The sequence below is a fragment of the Sinohyriopsis cumingii genome, chromosome 1, assembly GCF_028554795.1.
Source record: "Sinohyriopsis cumingii isolate HCF-2022 chromosome 1, ASM2855479v2, whole genome shotgun sequence".
NCBI lineage: Eukaryota > Metazoa > Mollusca > Bivalvia > Unionida > Unionidae > Sinohyriopsis > Sinohyriopsis cumingii.
In genome coordinates this window covers 78,763,001-78,776,105 of record NC_142961.1, presented here as the reverse complement: position 1 = coordinate 78,776,105, position 13,105 = coordinate 78,763,001, and the positions used below count along the sequence as shown (strand labels likewise).

The following is a 13,105-nucleotide window of genomic DNA, read 5'->3' as shown; positions in this document are numbered from 1 at the left end:
GTCAATCCTCTGGAAAAACTTAATTGATACATACTATTTGATACGTAGGCCAGATATGGCCTTGATTCCACCACTTTATGGATCTTACTCTGAGAAAGAATTTTAAAAAATTAAAAACGGTGTTTATGACAACTCTAACTGGTTTTGAATCAAGGTCAGGAACTAGGTCAGCATTAGATACAAAGTTTCTATAAAGTTGTTTACGTCAAAAATATTTTTTTAAAAATCACTCAGAACTGAACTCTATTCCAGTAAATAAAGTTACATTACAATTGCAAGTAATGGAATAATAAAAAATTAAAAACTTACAAACAAACAATTAAATTCAATTAAATAAAAATTAATCAAATATATATAATACTATTGACACCCATACTATTAAACCTGTATACATTTTTAACAGGACGGTTGCCTTTGACCCTACGAATATTTTAATATTGAATTTCCATTGAGACCATGTCAACCCATTGCAAAATAGCGCCCGTAATGTTAACTCTCATTGAGGCTGTAGATACATTTTTGGAGAGGATATACACCCATATTACTACTACGATTTAAAGTATAAGATTGCATTAGAACGTACGTATTATATATGGTATACTCGGTAAATTTGTTTTACTGAAATTTCTACATGGCACTTGATTTTTTTGTTAAGTGTTTGTTTTTATAGCCTACCATTGTCCTTCAGCTGTGTAGTAGCTGACGCTGTACTGTTTTTCACAGGGCAATCTTAGAATCAATATATAGCGAATATCTTTACGCTAAAAAATAGAAACTCGCTAAATTTTCTTATTCTGTAGTATAACTAACGTGCATACTATTTCAGTTTGTGTTGTTTTTAGAAGAAGTTTATGATTTCGTTTTATGCAAATTATAGGGCTTCTTATACAGTTAGAGAAGTAGACGTTTTCGAGCTTCTGAGATAGTCACCAGAACATTTTAAAATTATAGGTGTAGAGAGACTTTCCTGGGTCTGATACTGTCGTCATTTGTTTTTTACGCATTGGTCTCATGTACGCATTGTGTGACAAATTGCTTAATTAAGGCAAATGTATGAGCTATTTCAGCGTAACTAAACGAAGCATGAACGGGAAAAGACGCCCATTCAGTAACCTAGGACACAGAGTGCAAATATTAGCAACATTTCATTAAGCAAATCAATTGTAACACTGACAGACTTCGTCTATTACCAATATCTTTATACTGTAAGTGTAAGCTACGGTTCAATCTCGTCATGTGACCTCCCCAACGAATAAACTTGTCAGTTTTGATCACAACTCAGTTTCCATAGCGACCAGGTAAGACAGCTTGCATTTATCGTTGATTTTAAGAAGAAATAGCCGTGTTTTTAAAAAAAGCAAGAATGAAGGAAATATTCCACGAGGTAAGCATTTATTATATACTTGCTGGTTATCATGACATGTTCATATGATTACTATATATTTGTCCGAAAAATCAATGTCTCCGTTACATCCACAAAATTGTGATAAATTTGGATGACAGCAGACTGCCAAGCAGATCAATGAAAAAATAAATCAATCGTTTCGCTGAGCAATGGATGAAACCATCTTAGAAACCAGTCTATAAAATATTGCCGAGATTATTATTAATTTTTCGGGGGAATGAGTTCGTGAATTGATGCAAAGCCTCAGGGAATCCTCTCTTGGCACACGCATGGCAATGTTGGCAAGTAACTTTACTAGCTGACATTACATATTTCGTCGTGGTAGAACTACCAGGCATTTACTGACATACCATCAGGTACAATTAACATGAAATCTGCACATTTCTTCAGAGTTTTTTTTTTATTTGTCGGGGGTTGGCCATGTAGCTTTCTCATTCATACCTTGAGAATTTCTTTCAGATGAACATGACAAAAGCCGTCGCAAAATTGTCAGTCGGAAGGTTTTATATGGCGAAAGTAATCAGATTGTAGGCATGGGGAATAATACCATCCTGTCCGCATGCGTTATTGGCTTTTTTGTTAATCACATCTCCTCTAACACTGTTTTAGTCAGAACTTTTTAGCCTTATAATATGGCTGGTCATGAAATTGTGAGACTCTCAAGGCTCCGTCTGGGGATGGGATTGAATAGCTGAGAGAAACGAGGGACACATATCTTCGTTTAAGATTTGCAATTTATCAGTTAATCGCGTAATATAAAATGTTCGACGGCTCATAATTTCAAATTTCAAAGCAGCCATAAATCGGAAACAAAGAAAAAGCTTCTTTCTTTCATCAGGACTCGTCTTATTGCCATCGATTATTTCATTTGTGTACACGATGCGGGGAAAAAAGTTTAATAGTTACGTAATGTGGCAAACGTCCGCGAACTTCGTTTATGCGAAGGGCCCAATCGAATGTTTTGTGTCTAGATAGTTCTTTGGGGAAGCTTCTGTTAGCCTTGTTGAGATCAATAGTTCATTCTGATAGGGACATTTTCTCTGAGTTAGTAAAAACAACATTCAATTTAAAGTGACATTGATACCTGCTTGGCATACAATTTTTTTTTTTTTATCGGCATCGGAGAATATTTTATAAGCATTGTGGAATTTGTAACAGGTATATGACCTTATTCAGATGTTTGAGAAGCACTATGCACTCCCCGAATTAGCAAAATTTGTCACCTATGTCCTCCAGATTAGTTGTGTGTGTGTGTGTGTGTGTGTGATGACTAATGTTTGATATATAACTGTTTGACATGAAAGGTTCATAATTCAGCATCATAATATCAGACCGGGATTTGTTTGACCCAACAATAATTTAAACACATAATCCAGCAATGAGAGTGTATGACTGTAAAACCTGATTTAGTTCTGATTAATCAGATATCCTAAGCCGAAACATGTTTTGTAGTTGTCTGGTTCAAGATCAAAGCAAAGTAAATGTTGAACCTTTCGTGTCTGTTGTATCTTAATAAGACACTTTGAAGACACTTTATCCCGACATATATTGTCAGTGGGGCTTGCATCAAACGACACTTGATCCAATCAAACATTGTCAATGGGGAATGCATCAAATAACACTTGATCCAGACAAACGTTGTCAATGGGGCTTGCATCAATCGACACTTGAGCCAGACAAACGTTGTCAATGGGGCATGCATCAAATAACACTTGATCCAGACAAACGTTGTCAGTGGGTCTTGCATCAAACGACACATGATGCAGACAAACTTCAGTGGGGCTTTAATAAAATGACACTTGATCCAGACATAAGTTGCCAGTAGGTCTTGCATCAAACGACACTTGATCAAGACATATGTTGCCAATGGGAATTGCAGCAGACGACACTCGCTCGAAACATACGTTGTGAGTGGGGTTTTCAGCGAATGACACTTGACTGAGACATACATTGTTAGTGGAGCTTTCACCTCACGACACTTGATCCATACATACATCAAAAGTAAGGTTTCCATCAAACGACTCTCGATGCAAACATATGTTGTCAGTTTGTCTTGCATCAAACGACACTTGATCGAGACATACATTGTCACTGGGGCTTACATGCCCGGCCCTAGGGCAAAGAGAACGAAGCAGCCACCTTGGGCCACGCACTCTCATGAAATCAATTCCGCAATGCAAGTGTTTTGCTTGGGGTCCCGCTCATCGCTTTTGATGCCTTGGTCCCTGCATGCTGGCATGGGCCCCGCACATCTTTGGGCCGGGCCTGGGGGCTTACATTAAAAGCTGATGAAACTATTAACAATAGCGGTTAAAGGCATTGGGGTCGGGTCACGTACTAACCAGCCCATCTAGTTCGGATCATTACGTCTCGCAGTATTTGTGCCATACTGTGAAGCAGAATAATCGGTATTATATAGCGGTTATATTTCGTCCTTCCCCTGTTAAATAATAATAATAATAATACTAATAACAATAATAATAATAATAATAATAACAACAACAATAATAATATCCAATGACTGAGGCTACTCTCCTTATCTCGGATCTCGAGGCATAAGCAACATAATGGATGCGGAACAAGGTGTTTTATACCTCCTTTGCAAGTTGTTGTATTTGATGATTTACATTATACTTTTATTGATTTGATGCTGCTTCTTCACCACTGCTAATTGGTTCGTATTTAGGCTCAATGACGTACCTCACAGGCAGATCAATGATTCTGCGTTGATTTGTTTTTGTTTATTTTTATGCTTGGACGGTGGTTAGATTAAGAGTAGAGGTTGTTCGTTTTGCTAAAATTAACATTTCTCCTATTTGGAGTGAAACATGTACTATTTTGATGTCAAAGGTATACTTTCCAAGTCCGCCACTATAACTGGTGACCCTTGGCATATATGATCGGTGATTTACGTTTGGATCAAAACAAAATATATTGTGGCTGAAAAAAGCAGAAACTGTGTATATTATGGTTAAATCAATATACACAGTTGGTCCAGGGACTCAGTCACTGTTTACCAGTGTGCAAGAAGACGGTACTTTTGCTAAAAGTGTTTCGACTTCAAATTTTGCGGCTAGAGGCTGTATTGCTCTACATAATTATTATCAATATTTGGGGCCCCGAGTGGCCGAGTGGTCTAGAGCGCTCTCCGTTACGGATCACTGCCATCTCACCTCTGTCTGCGTGAGTTCGAGTCTAGGATTCGGCTAATGTGGGTATGTGAGAAAGCTTGCCAGTAGCTTCTCGTGGGTCGGTGGTTCTTCCCGGGGTTTTCCTGGGTTCTTCCTCCACCATTAATGCTGGCCGCCATGTATAGCCTATCGTGTGCTGAAAAATGGTGTTAAACCCCATAACAACAATTATCAATATTTGTCTGCAGCGTAATGGACTCTATGAAAATCCGTTCCTCTGAATGCATTTCTTGTTTTCTTTGTGTTTTTTTAAACACCATTTGTTGCAATAAAACTCTTTTTGGGCAGTTCATGCATTATTTATTTGTTTGATCATTTAAGAATATAATTTTCCTTCTAAGGTACTTTCGTTAAAAATGGTCGCCATTATACCATTCATATATTTCAGAACTAAACTCCGAATGTACATTTTGAGCCAGGAAGATAAAGTAGAAGTTACCAATGTTTTGTTTTGGGGAGTTGGGATGTTTGTTCGTTTGTATGCTTGTTTTGTATCGACGTTCGCCAGATCCAGAGGGGGTTGGGGTTGTTGAGTCCGAGCCTAAAAAACCAGGGTTTCAACTCACCCGAGAGATTCAGTGAACGTTGATGTCATAAAAGCATCGCTCTATTTACATACACACACAGACACACACACACATTTGCGCAAAATGATAAAATAACCATTTTCATTTACCTTTATTTCACCATCACTGTGATGTTCTAAGTGCTTCTTTCACTCCTCACACTCATACGGGCGAGCACAAAATGAAAATAAATCGCTTATTTATTGTCTTGTTTTTTTTTATTTTGCCACCATGTCAGTAGTGAATGGGGTCACTTTAGCGACAATGGGAATTAGCATTACAGAGACCCCTGGGTCGTTTTAGCGACAAGGGAAATTTAACATGGAGAAAAATCGTGGGTCGTTTTAGCGACAAGGGAATTTAACATGGAGAAAAATCGTGGGTCACTCTAGCGACAAGGGGAATTTAACATGGGGAATAGAGTTTGGGCTTGTCTAGGGACAAGGGGAATTGAACATGGGATTTTTTTTTTTAAATTTTTTTAAATTTAAATTTAAATTTAAAAAAGGGGTAGGCAATTGAAAGGCTATCTCTTTTCGAGAAATATGGGTGGCCCTGAAAAGGGCCTTTGGCTTTCTTCTGCTTCTTCTTCTATTTCCTCCATTTCCTCATCCATCCCCTAATCTTTCCCCAAATTCCTTTGTTCTTCCTTTTTTCTTTTTCAGGTAACCAGTCTGGGTGACCCATAGCCCTGAACTTCTCTTGTATCTTGATCCAATTGTTGTTGAGTTTGTCAAAGGCCTCTTTTTCCTTTAAGTTTTCATTATCCTTTCGTTCTTTATCCCACTTGTCTTTGATCTTTTTCACTTCTTCCTCCATTACTTTTCTCATAAGTTGTTCCGATTTCTTAAGCTGGTCTAGGCCTTTTTTGACAAAGGACCACTCTGTCCATTCCATTACGTCTTCCAAAAAGCACCTGACTTCTATCACATTATCCATGGCTTCCTTTAAGTGACCAATCTTTACATACTCTGGATCTGTAAAGCCTCTTAGTCTTTTTACTTCTTCTTCTATCATCTCTTTCACCAGATCCATAGATAATTTTAGGTTGGTCACTTGTCTTCTGACAAAATCTCGGGTAAGTTCATGCTTCCATTCTCGTTCAATCCTTTCCACTGCATAAGCTCCATCCACCATCCAATACCAAATGTCTTTCAACTGGTTAAACAATTCTGTTACAGCTACCATCTTCCTTGTCTTTATTCCGTAGAATGGTTCCAACGACGAACGTGGTGGGTTCTTATAGTGAAAGCGCGGACGTGATGGAAAACATCCCCCTAAAACATAAAATTGATCTTACCTAGATCATGACCAAACATCGCGCGGACGTGAAGGAAAACATCCCCTACTTTCTCATTTCATATAATAAAACCCTAACTATACTCTCCACATACGCTAAGAAACAGTTAAAAAACCCATAATCTACTATTCACACAAACGTACGCTAGCCGTTACAAACACAAACACATACACTCACACTATGAATAAAGAGTTAGTGTTTATATTCACACTACTCTACCTACACACATTGGCAAATGGATAGTTATTTCTTTTCTAGAGTATTGGGTAGCCATTAAAAGGGCTGTTTTTTGAACTCCAGATGCACCTATCTAATGATGGCACCTTCCTGGCCTGGCGCCACACACGCATCTTCTTCCCCAGTCTCCTTTCACCTTTCTTCTGGGGAGCGCAGAGGGAGGATGATTCGCTTCAGCACCCCAATCCTCTGTCTCGGGAATATTGTACGACATCCTCTCTCCTATTTTATTTTCCTCCTCTTCCCTCTGTCTTCTCTCCTCCTCTTCCTTCTTTACTCTTTCCTCTTCTACTATAGCCTCCGCGGCCAGTTCATTTAGTATGCGCCTGGCATATTCCAGGTGCATCTGGAGTTCTAACAGTTTCACAATTCTGGTGTTCATTCTTCTGGTGGTGTTGATCAATCAACAAGGGTAGCTAGACTGCCGAGCGAGTTTCAATTTATAGTGAAAGCGCGGACGTGAAGGAAAACATCCCCCTAAAAACATAAAATTAATCTTACCTAGATCATGACCAAAAAACAATGCGCGGACCTAAAAGAAACACTCACTCACTTTTTTAATGCTACCCATCACTATTTTAAAATTTTTTATAAATCACTTCAATAGACTATTTACATACGCAAAGCAATCTAACCCCAAATGTACACCTCAAACACCAAAAAAAACATGATTTTAATCTACTATCCACACCAACTTACGTGAGCGCTTACAAACACAAACACACAAACTCACAAACACATACCCTCACATTTTTTAAGAAAGAGTTAGTGTTTATTTTCACACTACTCTACCTACACACATTGGCAAATGGATAGTTATTTCTTTTCTAGAGTATTGGGGTAGCCCTGAAAAGGGCTGTTTTTTTTTTTTGTTTGCTATGGCATTCATTTTTAGTTTCTAAGAATGCGATGTCCTCTGAGGATAGACTTTCTGGCGATAGGTCTGCTTCTTCGGAAAGAGAAGAAGAACTCTTTGGTGTCGATACGACAATCAACAAAGCCTCTGTCAGCTTCAGGTTGCTGCTGCTGCTGTTGCTGTTGTTGTTGCTGCTGCTGTTGCTGCTGTTGCTGCTGTCTCTGAAGTCTGTACTTCTCTGTCCATTCTTCTTTCTCCCTGTTCACTTCTTCTCTGAAGAGCTCTTCTATCAGGTCTTCAGTGACTTTTAACATTCTCACATTCTCTATTTCTTCTGGCTTCGGTATCAGACTGTGTCTGACCCTATGCAAATTCACGTAGGCTTCGTTGAGCTTAGCTAGTTTGGAGCACATCTTCGTAGGAGGATGAGTCGACAATGGATGGTTAGACTGGAAACAACCCCGGTTCTTAAAGTCAAAGCGCGGACGTGAAGGAAAACATCCCCCACACGGTTTTCGAGCCGCAACGTTCAGTGAGTGTCATGAGAGGGATAGTAAGAAATGAAAGAGCATAAATCCAACATTCTTATAGCTAAACAAACCACAAAGGCATTTTTTTCAAAACACAACATTTTTTATTCAATAATCACTTAACACTAAACAACAACTCTAACATTTTTAACAATAATCCAACAATATAACATCAAACAATTTTTTCAAATCACAAACAATTTTTTCTCAATTGACAATCTACTTTAAACAGGGCTGACAACGTTGTGAATGAAATTGTGATTTCCACTGTTGGAAATCATTAGGCCATTGATGGACACTACGTTTCCTAGCTTGAGACAAAAGATAAGCATAATGGTCACAAAACCATCGATCTACTTTCACATCGTTTCTAGTAGAAGAACGAGGATCAAAATGAGGCACTAAAAGTTCTAAGGAATAGCCCAGGCTGCGAGGATGCAGAAAATACACACAGTACTGTCCACACACCAAGGAATCTGTGCCTTGTAATTTCACATTATTGAATCGGGTGGTTTGAGCATTTCTTCTCATAAAGTCGATGATATCGTCTTCCAAAGGGGGCAATCCGTACGAATCGAAATATTCCACACATCCTTCTTGAGGAAAGTAGACGGCTACCCAGTGGGTTCCTGGGAGATGACTGTCGTCCGTGTTGATCACGTAAGCTTGATGGTCTTTAGGTTTGCGATGAGGGAGTTCATCTTTAGCACAGACGACAGGATTCCAAGAAGCCGTATACGAACTGTGGTTCAAAAGGTAATAAAGTTCCCAGGTATCCATTGATTTGTGTGTGTGTTTTTTTTCTTCTTCTTCACAGGTAATAATAAGTCGTCAATTCGATCCTGACTTTTTGCTTGAAAATGTCTGACGAATAAACGGTTATTCGTTCTGTTTCATCACTCTGATTCAGGAGAGCTTCGATACGATGGATCTCTTGAGTGGTTAATGGTGGACAAGAATGTTCACGCAAGTCTTTATACCACTGGTGCAACACGTCTTTGTCCGAGATGAGACTCCAAGTCTCGTCCAGATACTCGTCCAATTTTTCTTCTTGACTCAGTCTCGTCCAGATACTCGTCCAATTTTTCTTCTTGACTCAGCATCAGGCATTTATCGTGTTGAATTTGACTGGGATGATCGTTTTGACATCCATAACAATTTTTCTTGATCAATTCCGTCATTTTTTCCACCAAGTGTTTGGCAAAACAGGAGACTAAATGGGCTTCTTGTTCTGGCCATCTTGACTTCATCATGAACACTTCTTCTTTTTCCACGGTCTCCTCACATTTCATGTCCAAAGTTTCTCCACTAGGTAAAGAGGGATAACAGTCTTCCATGGCTTCTAGTAATCTAGAATAACTTCTCTCAAACTGTTGATTTCTATGGTATTATCGAATTCTGCATACAGGATGACGTTCACCGTTTCATCAGGGTCTCGGTCTTTAAACTGAATTTCCACACGAATCTGGCCGGATTTTATAGGGTGGAAATGTCCCTCGTCGCTGCCTTGGTCTGGAGTGAAATCAAAAGCCCACAAAGCGTAGCCTCCTGCATAATCCTCGTACGTAATACCGTGACTGGTATTGGTTCCTAACTGTCCGGTGGCTTCGTACAAGGACAAGTACGATCTCAAGTAATTGTTCTTGGTAAAGTCAGGTTCAAAAGGTCGGGTACACAAGGTTTTGCCATCGCGACTGACTTCGATTTTGGACACGCCAAAGTGTTGAAAGTAGAAAGGATTTTTTTCGGCAGCTCCGTTGAAGGCTGTATTCTCGACGATACCAACGATCAAACGTTTGGGTAACTGTCCTTGGAACAGATGATCTTCGATCATGGATCGCTGTCCCTTGGGAATGGTGAAGGTTTTCACTTCCACGCGTCGTATGGGATACTTGGCGGTCGTTCTGCTCAACGTCTGACTGATGTCGTTTCCCACTTTAGGTAACACTTCCACACGGCGTACGTAGAGTCTGGCTTCTTGGATTTTGGTTTTGTTGTTGTTGTTGTTGTGGGGTTTAACGCCATTTTTCAGCACGATAGGCTATACATGGCGGCCAGTATTAATGGTGGAGGAAGAACCCGGAAAACCCCGGAAAGAACCACCGACCCACGAGAAGCTACTGGCAAGCTTTCTCACATGCCCACATTGGCTGAATCTTAGACTCGAACCGCCGCAGACAGAGGTGAGATGGCAGTTATCCGTAACGAAGAGCGCTTTAGACCACTCGGCCACTCGGGGCCCCCTTGGTTTTGTAACCGTCACTATCAGCCAATAAATGGAAAGCGGTACTGCTCCGATTCAGTCTCAGGCGGACATCCACCCCGTTCAGCAAATACTTTCCTTGCAACCACATGTCCAAATGCAAACGATCCATCAGTTCTAAACTTGTGTCGGCTCCCGTGATTCTCTTTCTTCGTTCTAGAAATCCATCATTGTTGTCTTTCTTTTCATCAGTTTCCAATATTTCAAACTTGGTAGGTTCGTCAGCTTCCCATACCACACAGGCATTGAGATGAGTGTTCTTGGCATCTATTCCGTACGTCAAGAGATTTTCCAGGTAGGCACGATAAGGGTAAGTATCCATGCTGCTACTAACCAGTTTGTTATTCAAGTACAAGTCCACTCCACTGAACAAGGAATGCATGAAATTTTTGACGGGAGCTACTGCTTCATCGTCTATAGGACCTCCAGTCTTATCTAGAATTTTGACTTTCAGGTACAAGTAACTGCTATTCAGATCGATGTAATCTTCGGGCTGTCCTTTGATTTCAAACTCGATGGGAGCGGAATCCGTCAGTGAGGAGACGGGGTGAAATTCCACCCACTGGGATTCTTGCATGGTCATCATGGTGGGGGGCATGGCAAACAGATCCAGTTCCGACTTGGAACAAGCGCAAGACTCTCGGTGCATCATTTTTTTTTGTTCTTTCTCAATAATCGAAAACGTCTAAGTCTCGAACGGTTCTTCTTTTCTTGGCCTTTCTAGCTTGAAGTCTGGTGAAAGGGTGTTTTCTGCGTCGTCTCTTTCTGCCTTGTCCTTGCTGAATGCCTGACTCGGTAGCGTGCAGGGCATTTATAGGTGTTTCTCGGCGACCCAAAATGTCTTTACCCGTTTGCAGCAAGACATTTTTGCCTGCCCTCATGAAGGCTTCTTTAGGGTTTTGTTTGTCGATGATGACATTTTGGAGAAATTCTTTGCCTTGCGTCAGTGCCGCATCTTTCAAGGCGTGCAATCCGCGTGTCACCATCGGTTTCAACACCGGGGCCACCGAACGAAAGGCCGATTTTAACATGTCTCCTAAACCGTGTCCTCGCTGTCGAGCAACCCCTCGGTACACTGGATACATGACTTACTTACGAGTCGTGAGAAAACCGTTTTCGAAAATGGAGTTTCACCGTGACTTTCCCTTTGGTGAATGGAATATTTTGTCCCAAATCTCCTTTTATAGTAATGTTGACCGTGTCCAAATACGACTTGCTAACAGGCAAATAGTGAGGATGGACAAATTCGCGGTGGACGTGGTAAGTGTTTCCACCTTCCTCGTCAGCGTTCGTGGCAGAATCCACTTTGAAAGGAATGACACGTAGTAACGGTACGGAGGTGTGTCCCACCACGTTGTACTCCACCACATCGGAATACACGAACATCAAATTAAGTCCTTGATTCAGTTCTACTGGGGTACGAAATAACTTGCTAAACGACTCGTTGTCGTAAACGATGGGTAATTCGTTTTTCTTGAGCATGGCCATTCTCCTGTTCATGTCTCCGCCCAACATGTCAAACAATTCAGGACAAAATAAAATGGACATGATTTTACTCCGTTCAAATTTCATCGAGAAGCGACGAGCTGCTTTGTGGTACTCCATGGTGACACTTTTGTTGATATGCTCCAAAGCTTTCAGAAACACGCCATTAAACCTGGTGGCTATGGTGCTGACCAAATGTTGACCACTAAAATAATAGCCTGGGGGAATAAACAAGTGATAGGTGGTGTACTTTTGTGTACGGGTTTTCTTGTCATATTTGACATTGCTATCCATCCACTGTTGCATTTGCTCGTCATGAACTTCCACATCAAAAAAATTTTGATTGGGAAGGACATTGAGGACTTGGGTCGGGTGAATGATTTCAACTAAAGCCACTTCCCAATGGGCTTCGTGATCTAAGGGGATGGCCTGAGGTAATTTGGCCGTGTAACAGCACAACGTGTTGTGGGGAAACACCTCCATGGAACTGTCACTGGGTAAGGTTAAGTAAAATTGGTTTTGGTGACTCATAATTCCAGAGTTCTGTGGCTGTCCGAGGGGTTACTGGACGTCAGAGGCGTGTCTCCGCCCAAAATGGGGTTCTGGTTATGATTGTTGTTGGAGTGGTGACTGGCACTGGCACTGGACACAAGGTTCCCGTTGGAAGAGAATTTCAGGGAGGGATTGGGAAGCAGGTAACCGATGCAACTGCTCAATAAAATGGTCCACAATTGTTTGTCTCCTTGTTGCAAGCTCAAATTGCCAATGGCTGCCCCGATGACACAATACACCACGAAGATTTGGCAGAAAAAGACGATTTGCGTTTTAGGCACACGTTCTCCGCACCACACCCACAAGGGTTGTTTTTGTAAATCTTGCACAGAAGAACTGGGTGAAGGAGGAGTGGTCGACGTAGCTGCGTCTGCTGTGTGAAAGGGCATGATGGTCACTTCTTTTTATAGTCGATGACTTGCGAAGCGTCGATCCAAGAATCAAAACTGGGTGGATATCCTTTCCAACGTACTTTGACTTCTTTGACACGTCGTTTGCCCACTTTACGGGTTCTGCGTTCGAGAATGCTTTCGATGTCGTACACGTCGTCTTCTTTTTTGGTGACACGTTGCAAATAAAACGTTCCTTTGAGCACTTCTCCGTTCATGTCTTCCAATTTATAGACGGCAGGATGACGGCCATGCACTCGTCCAGTGACGCAAAACAATTCGGTCGTCCAGTTAGGTAAGTAACCTTTGTCGAAAGTGCGTTTGGTTTTGC

At 40.9% G+C, this 13,105-nt stretch overlaps 2 protein-coding genes across 2 annotated transcripts in view; one reads left to right on the top strand and one right to left on the bottom strand.

Annotated features, from left to right (window-relative positions):
• The window catches only part of LOC149807182 (GDP-fucose protein O-fucosyltransferase 1-like), a 151,214-nt gene that overhangs the window by 94,822 nt on the left and 43,287 nt on the right, over positions 1–13,105 (bottom strand). The gene's annotated exons all lie outside the window — the stretch shown is intronic.
• LOC149807181 (uncharacterized) overlaps positions 1,293–13,105 on the top strand; it is a 70,900-nt gene continuing 59,087 nt past the window's right edge. Inside the window, exon 1 of the mRNA XM_089963244.1 lies at positions 1,293–1,384. Coding sequence (XP_089819370.1) covers positions 1,364–1,384 — 21 coding nt within the window. The 5' untranslated portion in view covers positions 1,293–1,363. The remainder of the gene's footprint in view (positions 1,385–13,105) is intronic.